The 24,960-nt window shown below is 41.1% G+C and overlaps 1 protein-coding gene across 1 annotated transcript in view; it reads left to right on the top strand.

Annotated features, from left to right (window-relative positions):
* Positions 1-24,960, top strand: part of LOC142387965 (protein NLRC3-like) — a 36,807-nt gene that overhangs the window by 8,937 nt on the left and 2,910 nt on the right. Inside the window, exons 3-5 of the mRNA XM_075472761.1 lie at positions 1,380-1,463; positions 12,175-12,243; positions 24,821-24,899. Of these exons, the coding sequence (XP_075328876.1) occupies positions 1,380-1,463; positions 12,175-12,243; positions 24,821-24,899 (232 nt within the window). The remainder of the gene's footprint in view (positions 1-1,379; positions 1,464-12,174; positions 12,244-24,820; positions 24,900-24,960) is intronic.

Genomic DNA, 24,960 nt, shown 5'->3' with positions numbered 1-24,960 from the left:
CCTGTCAGTCTGCAGTGATCCTGCAGGATGGATTTCTGGAGTCCTGCTGCTACTTATCTGCAGTGTAGCTGTTCATGTACAGTTCAGTCCTGCATTCAGCCATCAGAGTGTTTCAGATAGCAGATTTATCATCATGCTGCAGGTTCAGATAATCAGTGTGTGTCACTGAATGGAAATGTTTCATCGTCATCATCAGGATGATGTATCTCTTTACTTTTTACTCTCTTTTCCCCCTGTTTAATTTCTCAAAGGATATTATGTACATGTGATATTATTGTGGTCATTAACTCGTATTTCCCTGTTCCACCAGATATCCTTTGAATGGTGTTACAGTGTTTGTTGTCCCCCCCTTTCTGTCTTCTCAAACCCCAGCTGGTGGAGGCGGATGGCCACCCTTCCTGAGTCTGGTTCTGCCAGAGGTTTCTTCCTGTTAAAAGGGAGTCGTTTCTCTCCACAGTCGCCTCAGGCACGCTCAGGACGGGAGATTGGACTAAACACAAGTTTCGGTGCAATCTGTTGGTTTCCTTAGCTAGGAAATAGTTTTTGAATTGGCTCTATATGAATGAATTGGATTATTTTGAAAATAATTATGATTACAATGAATTGAACTCCAATTGGCTTGAATTGGACTTTATTATTTCAGTGACTTGAGATGAAATTTGTTGTAATTTGGCGCTATATAAATAAAAATGAATTGGAAAAAATCTCTGTGCTGCTCCATGCCTCCATCTAGCGGACTGATGGAAGTACAGCAGCTGATCTTTTTACAGCCCAAATGATGGAAAGGAGGATGTGAGTTGATGTACAGATTAATGATCTGTGTTTCCTCTGCAGATGAAGGTAGAAAGTGTGTGTGAGCTGATGTGAGTTCAGCAGCATGGATCAGTGTGAGGACACTAAAACCTCTCTGTGTGGGGAACATGAGAGCCAGAGCAAAGCTCAGAGGTGAGGTGACCATCTCTAACTGTCCATGACTCTTCTCCATGTCAGAGCTCAGCACTCACATCACCAAACCACCTTTATTCACAGGAACCAACCTGAACCAGAACCTGAACCTGAATCTGAACCAGAATCTGAACCTGAACCTAGCTGTGTGTCTTTGAAGAGCGACAAGTCAAGGGGAATCATGTGGGATTTCAAACAAGATGTTTCATCAGAACAACAGTAAGTAGTGTTCAGTATTCAGTTGAAGCTGTTGAACCTGCTCCAGCCTTGGCTGCTTCCTCTGTAAGCCAGCCTGCAGCCCAGCTCCTCCTTTTTAATCAGTTTCTGACTCTAACACGACTGTCACTGATGCTGCTGTTCTGAAGCCACACTGTCAAACCCACCCTCCTTCTTATCTAAGTGGCACTGACTGTAAGAACATGTTTTCCTGTCAGGATCCATAGGAAACGTAAACCTGAACCCAGCTGTGTGTCTTTGGAGAGCCACGAGTTTAAAGAACAGCCTTCTTCAGCAAAGAGGTGAGCTTTATCTAAATGTTTCAACTGTGGAAAAACTAACAGATTCAGCTTGTTATGCCTTATTCCTACATGTGTTTGATGTGAGCTGCGTTCATATGTGAAAAGGTATATGATATTAAACACATGGATATCTGATGTGTGGACATCATATGAACAAATCTGATCTTTTTGGTTTTGGGACTTTTAATTTAAGTTATAACATAAGGGGTCAAAATACTGTATGAGAAAAAGATGGAGGGATTATATTTTCATGTAAAACCAGATAAACCTCCCGATTTAGCTGATTGTAACAGCCCTTTAAAGTTCAGACTGTGTTGAAAAAGATATTCAAGATTCAAGATAGTTTTATTTGTCACATACACAATCATACACAGTACAATGTGCAGTGAAATTCTTCCTTGTCCTGCTACCAATAAAAAGATAATTAAAATTAAATATGAATAAAAAAAATGTATAAGGTATCTGAAATGTACAGTATTAACAGTATTGACGGACAGAAGTGGAAGTGGAGTCCAGTTTAACACTCTGGGGTCTAATGCCCACCGGTGGGCATTTTTGACACATCTCCAAAAACACATCTGTAACTCTGTGAGTTTTTGTCATTCAAACATATGTGACACCATTAAAAACCTTGAAACTTCTAGTTTTCAAATATATATATCTATTAAAATAAATTATATAGCTGGCCCTTTTTAAAGAGAGTGAACAGAAATCTTTGGATTTTCTGTAGTCTCAGACTGCAGCAGCTTCCTAGGCCACACCTATCGCTATTCACATGTAAAGTACCAGGTGATTGAGTGGCTATTCACAGGTGAGAACACGCCCCATTCAGCCAGCATGTGGGGGAAGGCAGCAATGTCCTGCCAGTGACAGACAATTATCACATGTAGAGTGACAGGGGGGTGGGGGTGGGGGGAATCAGGGGTGTTACACACCCATCTAATTAGTATTCAACGCTCAGAGACACTGCCTGGAGTTACAAAAACTTTTTTACAGTTTGTGTGTAAACAAAAAAACATTTCTGACTGCACTTTTTACTTTTATGCAGCCAACACTTTTGTTTACAAGGTTCAACCTTCAAAAGTCTTGGCTAGATATATTTATAGTGTGTTTTCTTGCACTGTTTGAAGACCTCTAAAACTTGTTTTTTTGTACAGTTGTGTTTCCCCACAATTTAAATAAAACTTGTTTGTATTACATTCACTTCACTCTCATATTGTTTTTTGTTAGGCTTTTCAGAATACAACCATATGTGTCACTTTTGCAGAGATGTTTACAGTTAGTTGAAATACTTGAAAATGTCAAGGTGTTGACAACTGCCTCAAAGTCTCTGAAAAGGCCTTAGACCCCAGAGGGTTAACGCTCAGTGTTCAGCAGACGGATGGCCTGGGGAAAGAAGCTTTTCCTCATCCTCTCAGTGCTGGTTCTCAGGCTGCGGAACCGACGGCCTGAAGGCAGCAGGGAGAGGAGTGAAGCCTGGTTTATACTCGGTAACGCAAGACGCAACGCAAGACGCAAGGAGAAACGCAAGCCCTTGCGCGGTTGCAAGCCCCCCATTGCGAGCTTGCGTGTGTCACCTCAATTTTCTAAACTTTACGCAAGATGCAAGCGCAAGCCACTGGCTGTGTTCGAAACCGCCTACTACTTGAAAACGGCATACTCGATCTGACAGTATACAGAGCTTTTACACACAGTGCACTTCACTCCTGCCCGAGCCGAAATCAGCCGGCCTGAAAAGCTGATTTCCCTTAAGCTATAAACTCTGTAAATATACAACTTTAGCAACATTTGAAACATTTTCAGGCGAGAAAGTAGTCGTTTAGACCGCCAAAGTGTTGAAAATCTGACAAAATACCGGCTATTTACAAGAAGAAGAAGCATGAATCCACTCGAAGAGGTCCTGGCGGTGAATTTCCTTTCATCATAGTAGGCTTGTCATTGAAAAAATCCGCTGCTCCACCTGCTCTCCTGGCGGTGAATCGCCACGCAGCACACGCAAGCGCCGGCAAAGCTAAATGAAGTATAAACGTCTCGAGCCATTAACATAAACGCAAGACGCAAGCGCAAGGGCAGTTAAAAGAAGTATAACTCAGCCTTGAGTGTCCGGGGTGGTGGGGCTGCCTGAGGATCTTCTCAGCTCTCGACCTGCATCGTTTGATGTAAATGTGTTGCAGGTCGGGTAGAGTTGTTCTCAGTGGCGTGCACACTGATGCTGCGTGTACACCAAGAGCGACCTACGCTACCTGGGCGCCGGAAATCATTATTTCTCTATGGAGGGTGAGCTACCTGGGCTACCAGAGCGGATTCTCTAGTGGCGAAGCTTCCTGAGCGACCAGAGCGGATTCGAGCGATTAAACTCAAGCTAACTTTATGGTAATGAGCTATGACGCGTTTCGGCGAAAACCAATGACAACCCACAGATTGTAGGGGTCCGACAATCCGCGGGGTTCGCGGAAACAACCGTGTAAACTTTGGTTCCTATCCAAACAATAGTCGTTTAATCCTGAGACTGTTGCAATTGCCGTGTCAAATGCTTCAATACAATAGTGTAGTAACCCCACGCATACCTTTCTCACTGCAATTAAGTTTTATTTCGGATTTTATTTCGAATTTAGTTTATTTTCACAGCTGCCTCTGCTATTTCTGCTTTCTCAGGTGTACCTAATGTAGTTTTACATCATTTGTAACGTGATGTATATCTTGTATAACAAATTGTAAATAACAACACGTTTATTCGTGTCCCTGCCCTCTCTTTCCTCATGTTCTTTTCCGTGGGGGTGCTGCACAGCCGCGGGGCCTTTAAGAATTGAACATTCTAAATGTGACGTCACGAGCTACCAAAGCAAATTCTCAAGCGAAGCTTCTCCAGCGACCTACGCTACCAGGTAGCGTAGGTCGCTCTTGGTGTACACGCAGCAATAGACATCAGGTGGTGCTGAAGCACCACTACCTCTGCCCTTTAAACGAAAGTGCCCTTTTGAAACTTCGTTTTTTTTTAAATTATTATTATTATTATTAACATTTTACTGAGGCCGGTTTTGAAATGATCTTTTGAAAACTTGAGCGATTAAAAACGACTGAAAACAATGCCCCGAAATGACCACCTCCTCGCAGACATCTATGTCTCTTCCTCCTTCACGTGAACTCGCGCGGTCGCGAGCAGGGCGCACCAGATGCGCTGCAGCAAGCTGAGTGAAGCTGACACCCCACCCACGTGAAAAATTCAAGCAAATAGATTGATCAGTTAGTGCTCCGTTTGTGCTGCTTTGTGCCGTTAAAATTTTCGTTTGTGCTGCTTTGGTTTCTGAGATATTAAAGATTATTTTTTAGGTCATCCAAAGGTCACCATCCCCCCATATTACTCCAAAACAAACCAGAGTAGTCTACTTTTTTAGTGCTCCGTTTGTGCTGCTTTGTGCCGTTAAAACTGGCGTTTGTGCTGCTTTGGTTTCTGAGATATTAAAGATTATTTTTTAGGTCATCCAAAGGTCACCATCCCCCCCATATTTTTTTGACAAATATCTTTATTGATTTTTTTCCTTTTAATTAACAAACAACCACATACAAAAACAAGACAACAAAAACAAAAAGAAAAGAAAAAAAGAAAAGAAAAAAAGGCACATTAACAGACATATTCATCAAGCACAACAGTAAGTAGATACAAAATCCGGAAATTAACATTAGTGAAGAAAGTAAAGAGAATAACATGAGCAGAATAAGAAAAAAAAAGAAAAGAAATTATATAATCTCCGACAAACCTCCTCCCTCCAAAAACTCCATAAACGAATCCCAGATCTTAACAAATGTGTTATATTTCCCCTTGATCAAATATGTTAATTTCTCCATGGCTATACAGTGTGAGAGTCCTTCAGCCCACATTTGCTTACTTGGCCTATACATAGATTTCCATGAGAGAGCGATTTTATGTTTAGCTTCAAGTATACAATATATGACCATTGATTTCTCATACTTACTGAGTGTACAATTTTCTGGGAAAAGTCCCAGAATACAAAGCTTAGGGCATAGTGGAAGATGTGTATCAGTGATCTTAGACAAAGTCATAATTATCTCCTTCCAAAATTCTTGGATAATGTAACATTCCCAAAGACAATGAAATAGAGTCCCTTTATGTGTACCACATTTAACACATAGATCAGGTGTGTTAGGATCAATACGATGTTGTACTACTGGAGTAATATATGTTCTCATCAGCCATTTGTACTGAAGTAACTTAAATCGTGTATTTATCGTTTGAACTTGGCTTTGTAAGCATACATGCTTCCATTCTTCATCTGTTATTTCTTCTTTAAGATCTAGACACCAGGCCTGTCTTTTATCATCTGAGGACTCTATTGATTTTGTAATGATACTGTGATAGAATCGAGAAATGAGTCCAGGTCTACCACAATAGTTCACAGCTATCATTTCAATAGTGTTCAGGGAAGGCATGTTTAAGGAGTTTTGAGTTTGTTTTATGAAATGTCTAATCTGCAAATATTTAAAAAAGTGTTTGGCATCAATTTTAAACCTTTGCTTAACATCCATAAAACTTAAAAGAACATCTTTATCATAAAGATCTGATATTTTGTTGATACCCTTATTAGCCCATATCTTAAATCCAAGATCATTTGTACCTGGTGTGAAATTTCTATTTCCCCAAATGGGAGTAAATTGGGATAAAGCAGCATTTTCTTTTAAGTAGTTCAAAACCTTATGCCAGACGATCACTGTATTTTTAACAAAAGGATTTAGGGTAAATTTTTTCAAAAAAGAAAGATTAGCTGAGTGGAGATATAACTTAAGAGAGATTTTGGTGGTTGTCTTCTCCTCGATCCTCGCCCAGATAGGGAATGATGTAGTGTCAAATCAGTATGAAGCCGCTCTCAATTGTGCAGCCCAATAGTATCCTTGGAGAAAAGGGACGTTTAACCCACCCCTATCATATGGTAAATACAAGAGAGTCATACGTAACCTGGGGCGTCTATCATTCCAAATAAAATGACAAAAGATCTGCTTCATTTTGACAAAAAAGTTAGTAGGAGGAGCAAGTGGAATGGTTTGAAAGAGGTAAAGAAGCTTAGGCAGAATATTCATTTTCAGAACATTAATACGTCCAATCATAGACAGTGGCAGGAATTTCCATCTGTTTATAGAGCCTGTCACAGACTCGACTATGGGGTCATAATTACTGGGTACCAATGATTCCATTGTTGGTGTAATTTTAACACCCAAATATGTGAAACTATCCTTAACATTCTTGAAGGGAGTGTATAGCGGTGGGGTTATTCTTTCTGAGTTTTTCATGAACATAATTGTAGATTTTGTTGCATTAACTTTATAGCCAGAAAAACTCCCAAATATTTCTATAGATTTCAAAAGGGCAGGTACAGATTGCTTCAGGTTGGTCAGGAAAACAACCACGTCATCAGCAAAGAGTGCTATTTTATTCTCAATATCATTTATGTTAATACCGGTTATCTCAGGGTTATTTCTGATTGCAATAGCCAAGGGTTCTATAGCTAATACAAAAAGAAGAGGTGATAAGGGACATCCTTGTCTTGTGCCTCTGGAAAGAGGAAACTGTTTTGACACTATGTGGTTTGTCAGTACTGATGCCCTTGAGTCATAGTACAGGATCTTAATCCAGTTAAGGAAATAACTGTTTATACCAAAACGTTGAAGGACTTCAAATAAGTATGTGTGTTCCACCATATCAAAGGCCTTTAAAGCATCTAGACCTATTATGGCCATATCAGATGTTTCCTCTTTAACATGTATAATATTTAACATCCTACGGATATTGTGGAAACCTTGTCTACCCATTATAAAACCATTTTGGTCTGGCTCAACAATAGATGGCAAATACTTCTCTAGACGGCGTGCAAGAACTTTGGCTATTATTTTGGCATCATTATTGATCAAAGATATTGGGCGATATGACTCACATTTTGTAGAAGGTTTGCCAGATTTTAATATTAAGGTTATAAGTGCAGTCTTTAGCGTTGGAGGTAATTCACCTTTCTCTAATGATTCCTCACACATATCTAATAAGGGAATAAGTACCATACCTTTAAAAGTTTTATAAATGTCAATAGGAATGCCATCAGGCCCTGGTGTTTTCCCTCCTTTCATACTATCAATGGCCTCTGATAGCTCAGACCGGGATATTGGGAGGTTAAGTTCTTTTTGAGCATTATCATCCAGTCTAGGTATGTCTATTTGGTTTAAAAAGTTGTCAAGTGAGTGATGAGTTTCTTTAGTTTCTGATGTATATAGTTTTGAATAGAATGCCTGAAAATTTTTATTAATATCTTGTAGGTTAGTAATTGGTTTCCCTAGTTCAGACTCAAGTTCAAAGACTGCTCTTTCATTCTGTAATGATTTTATACGCCAGGCCAGTAGTTTCCCTGCTTTTTCCCCTTGGTCATAGAATGTCTGTTTTAGTTTCATTAGACTGGACGCTGCCTTATTTGCTGATAACTCATTATACTGAGCTCTAAGAATGTCTAGTTTTTGTTTGGTCTCATTCGTATTGAGAATATTAATTTCTTCTTCTAATTCTTTAATGTCTTTTTCCAACTCTGTCAGCTTTATATGTTGTTTATTTGAGATATTGCTTGTATAGCTAATCATTTGTCCCCTGATAAAGGCCTTAAACGCCTCCCATCTAATTGATGCTGATGTCTGATTGGTGTTCATTGTAAAGTAGATATCAATATTTGCCTCAAGAAATGTCAAAAATCCACTATCATGGATCCATCGTGGGCTTAATCGCCACACTGAAGGTCCTTTACAAGCTCCAGTGACAGTATAGGAGAGCAACAGTGGCGCATGATCTGAAATGACAATACTTTTGTACCCACAGTCATTCACATTTTCTATAAGGGATTTAGAGAGAAGGAAATAATCAATACGAGAGTATGAGTTATGAGTAGCAGAGTAACAAGAGTATTCACGTCTAGATAAGTTATTGTATCTCCAAATATCACAAAGACCAAACTTATTTATATGGTGTTGAATTGCTTTCCTACTTTGAGTGTGTGTGACATCAATACCTGAGGATTTGTCAAGAGCTGGATCCAGAGTACAATTGAAGTCCCCTGCTAAGCAGAAGTCACCATGTAGTGATGATAAGGTCAAAAATAAATTGTCATAGAATGAGGCATCATCATTGTTTGGCCCATATACACAAACCAAATTAATATCCTGACCTAATAGCGAACCCTGTACAACACAGTATCTGCCCGCTAAGTCTGATATGGTATTGTGAATTTTTAATGGAACAGAGGAGTGATATTACCATATTACTCCAAAACAAACCAGAGTAGTCTACTTTTTTAGTGCTCCGTTTGTGCTGCTTTGTGCCGTTAAAACTGGCGTTTGTGCTGCTTTCGTCTCCGAGTTACGTTTTACTTTCAGTTGATCACATGATTTCCCTATATTGATTAGGAGGCAATGAATTTCATATGCTGCAGGTTGTAGTCATTCTGTTTTGTTCCAGTAAGTTCTTTTCGCCAATTTAGTCAGTGGGAAGTTGTCGGATATGTTGCTAACGCAGGAGAGAACAGAATGAACACATATAACCCTTGAGTGACATTCGGTGACGGTAATGCAGCAATTTCCTTGCCAACCATCAATAAACTAAATAAAAAAATACTGACTCCGTAAAATACATATAACTTCATTATCAGGCTAATGTCACTGTTATTTGCAGAAAGGGATTTTAAAAAACAAACTTACCTTCTGTTCTCTCCTGCCTTAGCAACATTCCCACTGACTAAATTGGCGAAAAGAACTTACTGGAACAAAACAGAATGACTACAACCTGCAGGAGATGAAATTCATTGCCTCCTGATCAATATAGGGAAATCATGTGATCAACTGAAAGTAAAACGTAACTCGGAGACGAAAGCAGCACAAACGCCAGTTTTAACGGCACAAACCAGCACAAACGGAGCACTAAAAAAGTAGACTACTCTGGTTTGTTTTGGAGCAAGATGGGGGGGATGGTGACCTTTGGATGACCTAAAAAATAATCTTTAATATCTCAGAAACCAAAGCAGCACAAACGAAAATTTTAACGGCACAAAGCAGCACAAACGGAGCACTAACCGATCAATCTATTTGCTTGAATTTTTCACGTGGGTGGGGTGTCAGCTTCACTCAGCTGCTGCAGCTCATAGCAGCTTAGCAGGCAGGTCTCAGGCAGGCTTCTTCTCCCGTGCCCCACCAGCCAGGTAACATACAGATCAAGTAAAATCGTACCGTTTGCCCTCTAAGCCCAACGTGTAATCATTTTGTTGTGCAGTAACAGTGTCTCAAGGTGCTCAGTTTGAGTCAGTGGAGGCATTTTTCAGGAGTTTGTTTGTTTGTTTTTATTAGATCCCCATTAGCTTTTGCTTTTAGCAGCAGCTATTCTTCCTGGGGTCCTTCCAATTAATCATTTACAGATACAAATATCAGCCACACAGAGTGGCGGTAAACATGACATACATGATAATATTCCTAGGGTCCTTCCAATTGACAATTAACAACCTACTACATACATAAAGGATAAAACAAAAATACCATGGAAAAGAAATAACACAAACAATACATAAGTGTTTTCCTCATAAATTATCGCTAAAGGTTACAAAACATAAATAACGTCAGACAGCACAAGAAAAAAGGAGAAAAGAAAGAAGAAAAAAAACAGCTGCATCACATAAAGTTGATATTCATATAATAATTTTTGATTTGTATTTTAAATGCATGAATATTTAACTGAGTAATGTTCTGAGGCAGTAGGTTCCATTGATGCATTGCCCTATACATAACTGAACGTTGCATTGTTGTCTTGGATCTAGGTAAGGTGAAACACCCTCCAACTGCATGTCTTGTTGAATGAGTATGAACCAGTGAGCTAAAACATAAGTAGGCTAGAGACAAAAGCCTATTTCTTACATTTAACCAACCTAAAGATTTGTGCATTTTCGTTACATTTGTTCTCCAATTACATGAAAGAGCTACTCTTGCTGCTTTGTTCTGGACCAATTGTAATTTCCTTATATTACCACCTGATATAGAAGACCAGACAATAGAACAGTAATCCAGATTTGATAATACCAGAGCCTGAATTACTTGCTTGGCCAGTAAGTGTGTAAAATACTTAGCACATCTTTTAATTATTGATAATGCATTTCCCATTTTCGTAACAACCCTTTGTATGTGTTTGTTCCAAGATAATTTATTGTCAATTATGACACCTAAAAGTTTTACTTCGTCTAATAGGAGTAGCGTGTATTTCACCTTCCTGGATATTATGACTGAGGAGATGAACAGGAGATTCAAAGGGGAGAACACTGGAACCCCTAGATCAAGAATCATTGAGTCATTCCAGCCCTTAACTGTACATGCTAACTGGATAGGCACACCAAGTACAGAAGCCATGGAAGCTGTGCACATTCTCTGTGAGTTCTATGGAGAAGATGAGAAGCAGCTGAAGACAGAACTAAAGGTCTTCTACTCCAGCTTTACTTCAAAGAACCTACAAGAAATACTTTCAATACTGAGGGGAAACAATGGCCAGCTGATCTTTCCTGCCTTTGTCAAAATGATCCAAATATATGCAACATTACTGCTTCAGTTGAAAGATCATTTTCCAAGCTGAAAATCATCAAAAGTAAACTAAGAAGCCTGTGTGGTGAAGAAAGGCTCTCTGACCTTCTCTTGCTTGCCATCGAAAAAGACATGCGATAAATCACAGCGAGGTCATCAACATCTTTAAAGACATGGCACCAACGAGGATGCTGCTTTAGAGCATTCAACGTGTAATTTCATTCAACATGTGCGTGTCATTTTTTTATAATATAGTGTTCCACGTGCGCTAAAAAGTGCCCTTTTTCTCCCCCTGAGCACTTGACCCCCAAAATGTCTGTGCACGCCACTGGTTGTTCTGATAGTCACTCAGCTGAGCGGACTACTTTCCTAAGGGCCAAGAGGTCCTGTTTTATGCAGCTGCCCATCCATGTGGTGATGCTCCCACTCAAGATGCTCTCAGTGGTGCAGGTGTAAAAGTTCCTGAGCACCTTCAGGGGGAGCCTGAAGTCTCTGAGGCGTCTGAGGTGGAACAGACGCTGCCTGGCCTTTTTAACAGTCCTTTTAACGTGCAGTGACCAGGACAGGTCCTGGTGTTCCGCAGGAGATTATTCTCCCGGCACCAGCTCTCCAGGTGGATGACCTCCTTCCTGTAGGCCTCCTCCTTATTATGGGAGATTAACCTGGCTGTGTCGTCAGCAAACTTAATGATGACATTCCTGTCTGATGTGGACACACAGTCATGTGTGTACAGGGAGTACAGCAGGGAACTCAGCACACAGTCTTGAGTGGATCCAGTGTTGAGTGTGAGGGGGGATGAATTATGGGAACCCACACGTACCACCTGTTGTCTGCACAGGTGGTATGTAATATGTAGATATGTAAATGTTATGGAGTAAAAACGAATAAGTGAGCCGCTGCAACCTTTTTCTCAGAAAAACCCCAGAGTGCTCATTCAGACATGAAGAAGGTTCTGAACCATCTTCAGCCAACTGTAGCTATACGGTTTAAAATGGAATTAGAAATGCTGATAATCTGTGGGTTTAGCTGATTTAGTTGGGGACTGTACAGCACCACAGTACTTTGTACTGCTGTGTGAAGGATTGAAGATTATTGTACCCATTTTTATCATCAGGAGGAAGAGTGACCTGCACATGGAACCTCCCATAATCCACAAAGAGAAACGGGATCGGCCTGCTAAAGGGTAAGTACTTTGCTTTCAGGTGTTCTTTAGCTGTGTGCCACATGACAGTAGATATGACAGTTTTAGCTTTACAGTGATCATGAGAAAAGCATGCAAGTGTGGATTTGATTTTCATTACAGCCCATTTAAACCTGACACCAAGACTCAAAGACACCAAACAGCTCCGTTCTAACAGTCATTGATTTTGTCACGCCTCTGCTAGGAACCCAAATATGACACCAACTGACCAAGAACAAGTTTATTTATAAAGGAAGGTGTGGGAAGGTGGAGCTCTGGTCCAAGGGGGTATGGGCTGGAGAGGGGGTCCAGGGGAAATAGCTGCAGGTTGGTTTGAGGGGATGGCAGGGATGGCAGGCGAGCTGGCAGGCTGGCACACAAGCAGATCCGGAAACTGAACAAAAACAGATTTATATTAGCAACAGATAGAGTACTAGACTGTGCTCGGCTAGAAGTCACTTCTGACAAACCGTGAGACAGAATGATGATCCGCAAGGCAAGGCAAGGCAATTTTATTTATAGAGCACAATTCGTACACAGGGTAATTCAAAGTGCTTTACAGCTACATAAAATCACAAGAAGGCAATAAAATCATTAAAAAGAAATAAAAAATAAAAAAAACATTAAAAATAATCATTAATTAATTAATTAGAGTAACATAGGCACTTACATATAGCGGTATACAATGCTGTGATCATTAAACATGTTTGTATACACCCTTAGATACAGATTATATTTTTATGTTTTAAGAACAAACGATTGCAGAAAAAAAAGGCCAAATAGACTATACAATGAAAAAGGATTTATGACAAGATGATTAAACTGTCCGCATAAACATAACAGATAAATTACATAAATAATAGAAAAAAATTAAATTAAATAAATAAAAGAAGAAAGGAGGGGGGGTTATGTTGTTGCAAAAAAAATCCATAAATGGTTGCCATTTACTGTAAAATTTGCTCAAGTTTCTTCTACTTGAATATCTAATTTTCTCTACTTTCAAAAATGACATAGTCTCTTTGATCCATTGTGTTCTGGATTTCCAATTCAGAAGGAGGTGGCGTTTAGCGATTACAGAGGTAAAAGCTATTACTTCCAATTCTTTAGCGGAGTATAGGGTATAGTCTTCTGGAAGACCAAAAATGCCAGTATGTGGTGAAGTGTGAATAGTCCTTGAGAGTACCTTGGACATGGTGTTGAAGTAAATTTGCCAAAAATTCGTAAGAGCTGGACAAGAGAAAAACATATGCGTAAGATTGCAGGGTGAGCCTCCGCATCTGTCACAGACATCTACCATATTTTGGAAAATCTGTGCCAACCTTGTTTTCGAATAATGGCATCTAAATAAAACTTTAAATTGTATTAAGGTCAAACGGGCACAAACAGAGGTTTTGTGAATGACTTTAAGTGCGGATTCCCACCAGCTTTGATCAAAAATCACTCCCAGCTCACGCTCCCAGGTCTCCTTTGTGTTGGTGGATAAATGATCATCGTAAGATTGGATGGAATTGTAAACTTTTGAGATTAAAGACCTTTTTGAAGGATTAACTTGTAAGAGTTCACCCCAAAAGATGAGAGGGTGGAAGATTGAATTGAGTAACCAGGTCTGCGAAAGAACAAAAGATCTCTTCCTTATAGAAATCCTCAAAACATTTCAGTCCCTTATCATGCCATAAGGAGAAAGTGGAATCAGTAAACGCGGTTTTAAAAACAGGGTTCTTTAACAATGGGGTTAAAGCTGTGGGAGCAGTAAATTTAAACTGTTTCCTAAACTGAAACCAAATCTTGAGTGTTGCAATAACCACAGGGTTGAAGGCAAGGCCAGAGGGTTTAGCGGTCGTTGGGCCGGTCAGTAAAGCAGAAAGAGAGACTGGGGGACACGACTGTGCTTCCAGCTGATACCAAGGTACATCAATTGACTTGGACCAGAGTATAATTTTAGCTATGTTTGCAGCCCAGTAGTAGAATTGAAAATTTGGCAGAGAGAGGCCGCCATAGACTTACAGTTCTGAAGTACTTTTTGTCTAACTCTAGGTATCTTGCCATTCCACAAAAAATGACAAATAATTGAGTCAACTGTTTTAAAAAAACTTTTTGGTAAAAATATAGGCAAACATTGAAAAAGAAATAGAAATTTTGGCAGAACATTCATCTTCACAGTATTTATTCTCCCAATCAAAGAGAGAGGAAGGGAACCCCATTTTTGAAAGTCTGCCTTAAAGCTGCAGTAGGCAGGTTTTCAAAATTGCGAGTCTAAAGTCGGAAAATTCGAACTGATACAACTTTCAGGTCCCTCCCCCAACCTCTAACAAGCTCCGAATCGCCCCCCCAAACCCCTCCCCCTCTGTGGACGAGGTTGTGCACGTGAGTTCACACCAGTGTGAGCGCACACAAGCTGGGGCAGACTCACGCTCAGCAGCGTGTGCACAAGCTGTGATTGACAGGTAGGATTCCTCCACCCTAACTTGATTGGTTAAAAACAGCCGGGAGCGCTCGGTTTTTGCAAGCATGATTACAGGCTTCAGAGGGAGCTACAGATTTCGTTATTTTTTCTAAACAGCCTATTTAATATTCTACTTCCAGAATCCCATGACAGTTCAAGCTAATATGACTAAAAAAAAGTTGCCGACTGCCGCTTTAATCTCGGCTAAAAGGGGGGATACATTTTCAGAATAAAGAGATTTGAACGACCTGGCTATGTTAACCCCAAGATACCTAAAGGGCTCAATTTGAAAGGGATGTCTGACTGGGAGAGTTGCATCGCTAGTTTATTGACAGGATAACATTCACTCTTGGCAACGTTAACTTTATATCCTGAAAACCGTCCGAATCTACAAAAGAGTGAAATAATGGCGGGGCAGTCTCCTACTGGATTTGTGACGTAAAGTAGCAGGTCATCGGCATATAACGATAATTTCAAATCTGTGTGAGTCCTGGTGATGCCATCAAAGATGAGAGAGGTCCTCAAGTACATAGACAATGGCTCTATTGCAAGTGCAAACAAGAGAGGAGAAAGGGGGCAACCCTGTCTACAACCTCTATTTATTAAAAAATAACCGGATTGAGTGTTATTAGTGGTAATATTGGCACAGGGGAGTGTATAGAGAAGGCGTAACCATGATATAAGAATTTCACCAAATCCGAATTTAGCGAAGACTAAAAATAAATAATACCATTCAACTCGATCGAACGCCTTTTCAGCGTCGATCGATATCACTACTTCAGGTGCGGTTGATGTTTCTTTCGAGTAGATTATGTTAAGCAAAGTGCGAACATTATAGAGCTGACGCCCCTTTATAAAGCCAGTCTGTTCCTTAGAAATTATTGTTGGAAGGACCTTTTCAAGTCGCCGGCCAAGGCCTTTGCAAGAATCTTTGTGTCGACGTTCATTAAGGAGATTGGCCTATAGGAGGTACAAATATCAGCATCTTTGTCCTTTTTTAAGAGAACATTAATAGAGGCTTGTCTCAATGTAGGGGGAAGAGAGCCGAGTGATAAAGATTCAGAATAAACAGAGTGAAGTAATGGAGTAAGTTTGACCTGAAAAGCTTTAAAAAACTCGACCGGAAACCTGTCTGGTCCCGGGGCTTTATTAGTTTGCATGCTTTGTAAAGCTGAGTTTAATTCCTGAATGGTCAGAGCAGAGTCTAGTTGTTGAACCAATTCTGGATTTGTGGAAGGAAACTGAAGTTCGTCTAAAAACCTGTGCATATCAGCCGAATCTGATGAAACTTCAGACTTGTACAAGGATTCATAAAAAGACGAAAAGACAGAGTTAATAACATCTGGGTCCTCCTGCAAGGCTCCGGATCCATCCTTAATGCGAGGTATTAGACGCGAAGCTGCTTGACGACGTAACTGGTGAACTAGCAACCTACCAGACTTGTCGCCATGTTCATAATATTTGGAACGGGAATGAAGCAACAGGTGCTCCGCCTCGTTAGTTGTGATAAGCTCTAGCTCAGTTTGTAAGGTCACGCGACGCTTTAAAAGATCGTCAGATGGGGTGGTCGCAAGCTGTTGGTCCACTGATTCTAAGTCAGATGAGAGTTTCTGAATAGTTGAGGTCCTTAATTTCCTTATGTGTGCAGAGTATGAAATTATCTGACCTCGCAAATATGCTTTTAAGGATTCCCATAGTAGTGCTTTAGAGATCGGTTCCGAATCAGATTGGTTAAGAGCAGTAAAATCCTCTATAGCACGAGTAATAAACTTATGAAATTTGTCATCTGATAGAAGTGAAGTGTTAAATCGCCACTGGGTGGGATAGCGAGGTCCGGAGGAGATCTGAGTGAGTGATCTGAGACAATAATTGGGTGATACGTGACATTTGTTACTTTTGGTATAAGTTTAGCGTCTATGCGAGAAAAAGTCTTGTGCACATGCGAATAAAAAGAGTATTGCTTACTGCTCGGATTACGAAATCTCCAGGGGTCGACATAGCCATTGCTAGACATGAAATTGCAAAGAGCCTTGGCCATTAGTGATTGGGTTGAGCCAGGTTTAGAACGGTCTAATTGAGGGTCAATAGCACAGTTTATGTCCCCTCCAAGAATAAAAAAACAGTCACTCAGAGAGGGCAGGCGTTTAAACAACTTGTTCATAAAACAAGGATTATCAAAATTTGGTGCATATACATTAACTAATAGGACAGGCTCACGAAACAAAGTACCTGAAATTATCAGATATCTTCCATCGCTGTCAGAAATGATATTAGTCAGGGTGAATGGGACAGATTTACCGATCAAGATGGCAACCCCTCTGGCCTTTGAGTTGAAACTAGAGTGGAATACCTCAGATACCCAGGGACATTTCAGTCTGACTTGATCTTAATTCCTCATGTGGGTTTCCTGCAAAAACACAATGTCAGGTTTCAAGCGCTTCAAATGGGAGAACACCCTACATCGCTTAACAGCGCCCCCTAGACCTTTAATATTCCAGCTGATAAATCTTACATTTGAACTTGAGACATTACCCATACGAAATGGGAATTAAGATAACCCCACACTCCAGGGATAAAGCGGAAAAAGAAAAGGAAGAGAAAAAACAAACAAAAAACAAAAATAAATTGACTTATCGAACTCACCCAAAATCCCACACCCTCCCCCCAGAGCACCTACCACTATCCCATCCCCAAATGATAGGATACCAGTGCTAACTCCACACGGAGTCATGAACCAAAAGAACAAACTCACGGCTTTGGACCAAAGAGTCGTCGTCACCTTGCTCCGACTTGATCGGAGCTCCCGGAAACATTTAGAAAAAAAAAAAAAAAAAAAAATGTATAGTTAAAGATAGGGCTTAAGTATTGAACAACACAAGACTCAGAACCATCTAGGAAATCTGTGCATACATACGCATGTTGACTGGTTATTAGAGCAATAGGGGTTAAGGTGCCATTTATATAAAAATTAACTGAACATGTCTAAAGTAATGGTATATTATTCAAAACCTTTTAGTAGACCGTGTTGTTAAAAACCTTTCAGCACTACTTTTTTTATTTAAGTAACTTAACTGCAATGACACCTACACCCAAACCTGCGCTTCAATAACTGTGCAGTAACAAACCCAGGTCTACTTGAGTGTTTTCACAAAAGCTGCGGCTTCCTTAGGCGATGTAAATTCACTTGTGACATCCCCTCTGGTGATCCGGAGACGCGCTGGATGTAACAGCCCAAACCTTATCTCAGGAATGCCCCTGAGCTGGCGTCTGATGTCACTGAAGGCTGCACGGGCTTTGGCTGTGCGTGTGGTGTAGTCTGGGAAGATGGAGATAGTCGAGTCCTTCACCTTGAACTGCCGCTGGGTTCTGCCACGTTGCAGGATATCGGCACAGTCTGCATAGTAATGTAAACGTGCTATTATGGGACGGGGGCGCTCACCGGGTTTTGGTTTAGGCTGTAGGGATCGATGCGCACGGTCCACAACTAGCTCTTTTCCTATGTCGAGAGCGTCTTTCAGCAAGGTGGAAACTGTGGACGCGTCAACCGTGCCGTGTTCCTCGGGTAGTCCTATTATCCTGATGTTGTTACGGCGAGACCTCGCCTCCAAATCTTCACATCTACCGTCAAGAGCAACAACCTGGGCCGAAAGTTTGTCCACCTTACTTTTGAGTGAAACCACATCGTCAGTGCATGACGACAGCGAGCCCTCCATGTCAGTCACAGTTACCTTAAGACCATCCACCTCCGATCGGAAAGACGCCATGTTAGCATTTAGCTCTGCCTTCACACTCTGCGGCTCGGACTTCACCTGAGCAAAGTTAACCGTCATTGCCGTCTTCAATTCCGTCTTAAAAATGCCTACCATCTCTTCTCGAAGAGCGGCGAGGAGTTCAGCCTTGAAGTCCGCAGAAGTTATGCTCGAAACGGTGGTAGCTTCCTCTGGAGGGGTGGCCGCATCACTCCCAGGGGGTACAGCCGTAGGTGTAGGCTTCGTTAGCGTAGCCGCCGAGTTGTTAGCATGTTTCTGTTTTGCTGGCATTTTGGCACGTAATGTAGTCGCAAGGAGCTTGTGGAGTCAAAATGTAATAATATAAAGTTCGCGAAAAAGCCCTATATGTTCATTTAAGAGAGTTTCTCAGGAGCTCCCGCAGGCATGTCTTACTCCATCAGTTGCTAAGCCGGAAGTCTCCAGCCTGGATTTAAACATTGTCAGAGTTGAGGCCTGCCTCACGTCTTCTGGAAGGCTGTTCCAGATTTTAGGAGCATAAAACTGAAACGCGGCCTCACCTTGTTTAGTCCTGACTCTGGGCCCCAGCAGGAGACCCCTCCCTGAGGTTCTCAGAGTCCCAGTTAGTTCATATGGCTCTGACATGTCAGAGATGTACTTTGGCGCTAGACCATGAAGAGACTTGTACATGAGCAGAGCTGTTTTAAAGTCTATTCTCTGAGCGACAGGAAGCCAGTGCAGAGACCTGAGCACTGGACTAATATGGTCGTATTTCCTGGTTCTAGTCAGGACTCGAGCAGCAGCATTCTGGATGTACTGCAACTGTCTTACAGCCCGTTTAGAGAGCCCCGTGAGCAGGCCGTTACAGCAGTCTAACCTGCTGGAGACAAACGCATGGATCAGTCTTTCTAAGTCTGGTTTAGACACTATTCCTTTGATTCTGGCAATGTTTTTTAGATGGTAAAAAGCTGCCGATGTTACTGATTTAATGTGGCTGTTAAAGTTCAGGTCTGAGTCCAATATTACCCCGAGATTTCTAACTTGATTATTAGGTTTTAGAGAGAGAGTCTCAATGTGACTGATAACACTTTCTCTTTGTTTCTGTGGGCCACAGACAATGATTTCAGTTTTGTCTGAGTTTAGCTGGAGAAAATTGTTTTGCATCCACACACTGATCTGTTCGATGCAGTGACACAATGTATCTATAGGCCCGTGTTCTCCTGCCATCAGTGACACGTAGATCTGAGTGTCATCTGCATAGTTTTGGTAGGACACATTATAGCTGCGTATTAGTTGGCCTAGTGGAAGCATGTACAGATTGAACAATACGGGTCCCAGGATTGACCCCTGGGGAACCCCACAGGTCATAGCCATTTGGTCTGAGACACAGTTACCAATTTCAACAAAATATTTCCTGTCCTCCAGATAGGACTTGAACCAGTTTAAAGCACGACCAGAGATTCCCACCCAGTCTTCTAACCTCTGTAATAAGATCGCATGGTCAACTGTGACAAATGCAGCACTCAGGTCCAGCAGAACTAAGACTGTGACTTTACTTGCATCTGTGTTCAGGTGGATGTCATTTGTCACCTTGATCAGAGCTGTCTCAGTGCTGTGGTGGGGCCTAAAGCCTGATTGGAAAGTTTCAAAAGCATTGGGGCGGCCGTGGCTCAGTGGTTAGAGTCGGTCGTCCAATAACTGGAAGGTTGGCCGTTTGATTCCCACTCTCGCCACTCAAAAAAAAAAAAAAAAAAGATTTGTGGAACTGATGGCTGGAGGGGTGTCAGTCCACCTCCTTGTCATGGCTGAGGTGCCCTTGAGCAAGGCACTGTACCCCCCATGCTCCCTGGGTGCTTCATGGCTGCCCACCGCTCCAGGTTGGCATCTGTCTCTGAGTGTGTGACCATATGCATGTGTGTGTCAACAGGTGCCAACCTGGACGGGTTAAAAGCGGAGGACAAATTTCATGTGTATGCATGACCAATAAATCAGATCTTAATCTTAATCTTGTTAGACAGGAGAAAGTCACTAAGCTGTTGGTATATAACTTTTTCTAGGACTTTGCCTAAGAATGGCAGGTTTGATATGGGCCGGTAGTTGTTCAGTACTGTGGCATCAAGATTGCTCTTCTTTAGAATGGACTTAATGACAGCAGTTTTTAAGGCCTTTGGAAATGTTCCAGTCTGGAGTGAGATGTTGACTAGATGAGCGAGTTGTGGTAACAAACTGCTCAGCACAGACTTTAGGAATCTAGTGGGCAACTCATCAAGGCAGCACGTTGATGATCTCAGACTGCAGATGATCTCTTCGACTGTTTTGTCAGTAACAGGTGTGAAATGTGTCAGCTCTAGGTGTCTAGCTGGCTGCAGAGTAGTTATTTGTGTTGTGGAAATTATTGCATTTTTAATGCCTTGAACTTTGTCATTAAAGAATATTGCAAACTCCTTAAACTTGGATGTAGAAATGAGTTCTAAAGGCAGTGAAACTGGAGGGTTTGTTAATCTGTTTACTGTAGCAAACAGGACACGAGAGTTGTAACTGCAGTTTTTGATGATTTCAGAAAAATAACTCTCCCTCGTTCTACGCAAAGTCTGCTTGAACACACATAGCTTTTCTTTGTAAGTCTCATAATGAACCTAGAGCTTTGACTTGCGCCATTTTCGTTCGGCTCTCCGGCACTCCCTTTTCTGTGCCCTGACCGACTCTTCTTTCCTCCATGGCGCCCTTTGCCTACTTTTAACCATTCTAACCTTGACAGGAGCAATGGTGTCCAAAACATTTAAGAGACTTGATGTGTAAGAGTTCAACACATCATCAACATTAGAAGATGGGGTCTTCTCAAACCTAATCATTTCCATAAACTGTGTCCCTGTTCTGTCATTCATGAGTCTTCCCCGAACAACTGCAGACCCAGCTGCTGGTTTGGGTGTAACAGACAGGTCGAAGAAAACACAGAAATGATCAGATAAAGCAACATCGACGACATCCACATTTGAAATAACAACACCCCTTGAAAAGAGCACATCTAGAGTGTGCCCTCTGTTGTGGGTGGGCTTAGTCACATGCAGTTAGACCAAACATTTCAAGGAAAGCAGTGAGCTCTTTAGCTTCCTTGTTATGGGCTACATCCACATGCACATTCAAGTCCCCTGTTATGACTAAACAGTCAAAAGCAGTGCACACAACTGAAAGTAGTTCAGTAAAATCATCAATAAAACAATTCTGTGGTGGTTTGTAAATGGTGATATAAAGTATAGAAGATTGTTTTATCTCCATTTTGAATGACACATATTCAAATGATGAAAAAACCTCAAATGACAACTTGTGGGTGGGTATATTGTCCCTGAACATGGCACAAACACCCCCACCCCTCTGGTTTTCTCGTGTTTCAGACACAAAATTGAAGTGAGGTGGACTAGACTCAATCAGAAGGATATTCCACAAAGCTGGCTTAGCGGAAAGCCTTGCTTTTCTCGCTACTTCTGGCTAAACTTAGAGAGAGTTCCGTTCCACGAACGTGGCTTATTTGAATGCCCGCTGAGTAACCATGGTAACTTATGCTGCTGAACGAGCCTTCTCCTGGGCAGGCTAAAGTTGAAGCTTAGCTTAGCTGCAACTCAAAGAATGTCCGACTGGCTGAAACAGACTCCCGAAAGAAATGTTCACCTCGAATTCTGCGCTCCCGCAACTCATGTCTTGTCTAAAAAACGAAACAAAAACTGTGGTTATCATATCACCACTTTCACTGTCTCGAAAAATCAATCAGTCGCTGCCAGTGCAACTAAAGAAACGCAACTATACACACGTATTGAGCATGAAATTAAATGAGAGAGAACATGGTACTCATTAAAACTAATCAATACCTAACAAACATCCAATTTACACACACGTAGGACCAGACTCAGAAAAATGGGGGACAGGTAATAATGTTAATGATACAAATTATTGAAAGCTCCTTTCAAAACAGTCAAGGACACTGTACAAACAAGATATTAGATAAAACGCAGGAATTAAAACATCATACCATATTAAAAATACACAGAACGGAGCAATCACTGGAGGTAAGCACACTTGAACGGATGGGTTTTGAGTTAACAGAGGGATTGGAGGGTTGCTGCTCCACATTTACAGTAGCTGATAATGTAAAACAACCTACTGGTTGAAGTATTTGCATTAAGTTCATCATCTCCCTCAGGCTTCCCTAATGTTATTGGTGCACTACACTGTACCCATGCACACATCCAGGCCCCTGCTGGACCCGTGGAGGCTGACTACGTAAACTGAAAATTTTTCCATATCCTAAATGTACAGGTACATACATAATTGTCCATAGACTCTGAACTGGATTTCTCATTTTGAAAAACACCACATCAACCCCTTTGAGTAATGCTGAGCAATGTTACATTTATGCCCTGTGAAACCTCATCATTGACTTCTATCCTACAGATAGCATACAGATGATCTGTGATGGAGCTCATTTCATTTCCAACATTGAGGCTAAATGGCTAACTTCTGACAGAGCCATCTTAAATTTGATAGTATACTTCATATTTTATACATTTTGTCTTGTAGACAACTTTTCAGGCTGAATTCTTTTCTTATTTGAGTCCGGGCAGGTTCTAGTGCCTGAAAGGACTCACTTTCTCCTGAAACAGTGAAGGACCTATACAGGGACACATATTTCCATTGATCCTTATTGTTGTGACCTTTGAGTTAGAACTTCTTTTCATAATTTAGCATTGACACAGTAGCAGTTTAAGTCAGAGCAAGTGTAAGAAGGCTAAATGGAGAGAGATGATTTATAACTTTCCACACGTTTAGGTCATGGCACCCCACTGTGAATATAAATGTAAAAAACACATTTCTAACACTTTGCATGAACCGTACAATAATGACAAGTTTGAGTTCAAGTTGTGTTGAATTGTTTAATTATTATTACATGTTTCAATTCTCTTACATGTTTCAATTCTCTCCTCTCCAGTTTCATAATCTCTAGCTTGATCTTTTTTATTTTCAGTTTCTTGTGTTCCATATCTAGTTTGGTGCTCTCTTTATTGGACAAACACATTTCTTCAAAGGCTACTTACCACTCTGAAATATGTTTCTGTACTTTACCTTCACCTGCTGCCAGGTACGCTTTTGGCTGTTAAGATTGCTCCTGTTGAGATGTAACAGTGAAAAATTAATATGTGGGTCACACACAGGATAATATAGTCACAAAGTATGATGATGCGTGTCGATTATTGGGTTATTAATAAACTGAGCAGGGCCAGTATATGTGTGCTGTACATCTCATACAGAGACAATTCAGCTTGCTTTATGGAAACAAATTATAACACAAAGAGGAGAGCATAAATACATGAGGACAGTAAAATAAATGTGTAACAATTGACAATGGTGTGAAACGTTCCTAACTTACGCATTTAGTCTGTCTGCAGTTGTTAGCCATGCCGTTGCCCTCGCTTTATTGATTCAATTCAATTCAATTCATTTTTATTTATATCGCGCCAAATACAACAAATGTCATCTCAAGGCACTTAGATAATAAAGTCCAATTCAAGCCAATTGGAATTCAATTCATTGTAATCATAATTATTCATAAAATAATCCAATTCGTTCATATAGAGCCAATTCAAAAACAATTTCCTTGCTAAGGAAACCAACAGATTGCACCGAAAACTTTTTGTTTTTCGGTCCAATCTCCCGTCCTGAGCGTGCGTGAGGCGACTGTGGAGAGAAACGACTCCCTTTTAACAGGAAGAAACCTCTGGCAGAACCAGACTCAGGAAGGGTGGCCATCCGCCTCGACCAGCTGGGGTTTGAGAAGACAGAAAAGAGGGGAGGGGGGGGCGCGGCGGCGGCACTGTAACACCATTCATCCGTGCTTTCACTGTGAATGTGCTACAGATCTGAAACGCAGGAATATTGAAGTCCAAAGGCGTCTCTCGCTCATTCTGCGAGAATTTTTTCCGTAGCTCTTACGGTTTCCGAATGGGAAGCATCTGTTCGTAGAGGTTTTTTTGGCTCTGAGAAGCCTGAGTCTCATATAATTAGTGTAGCAGCACCTGGGGCAGCTTAACTGTCAGTTAATTGAGGGAGATTAATTACCATAGAAACCAGGCTATTAGTGGCCCAGCCAGTCCTTTGAAGTTTCAACAGCACAATTAAGCGCTTTAAAGGGACAGTTCACCGCTTTAAAGGGACAGTTCGCCTCTTTAAAGGGACAGTTCACCGCTTTAAGAAGAAGCATCCATGTCATCCTTTGATGCCTTTTAGGCTTGAATGATTCTTCTTTAGGCCTTGCGAACCATTCCTGAGCAGCCATGATTGGTTGAGCGATACGCACACTTTGGCAGGCCCCTTCTAAATTTCTTCAGAAATGTTCTAGTTCTTCATGATTCCTCCACAGAGTGGACCAGCAGAGCTCAGAGGGTCCCAGTGGTCAGTCTGCCCAGCAGCATCAAACACAGCTGGACTCCATATTTATGGTCTGTACATGGACAACAACTACTTTTCCATCAATTCTGTTCACAGTCATCTCCATGCTGC

The sequence above is a fragment of the Odontesthes bonariensis genome, chromosome 2 (genome assembly GCF_027942865.1).
Source record: "Odontesthes bonariensis isolate fOdoBon6 chromosome 2, fOdoBon6.hap1, whole genome shotgun sequence".
In the NCBI taxonomy this organism is placed as follows: Eukaryota; Metazoa; Chordata; class Actinopteri; order Atheriniformes; family Atherinopsidae; genus Odontesthes; species Odontesthes bonariensis.
The sequence above is the reverse complement of the archived record's forward strand: the minus strand, read 5'-3'. Positions and strand labels throughout refer to the sequence as shown.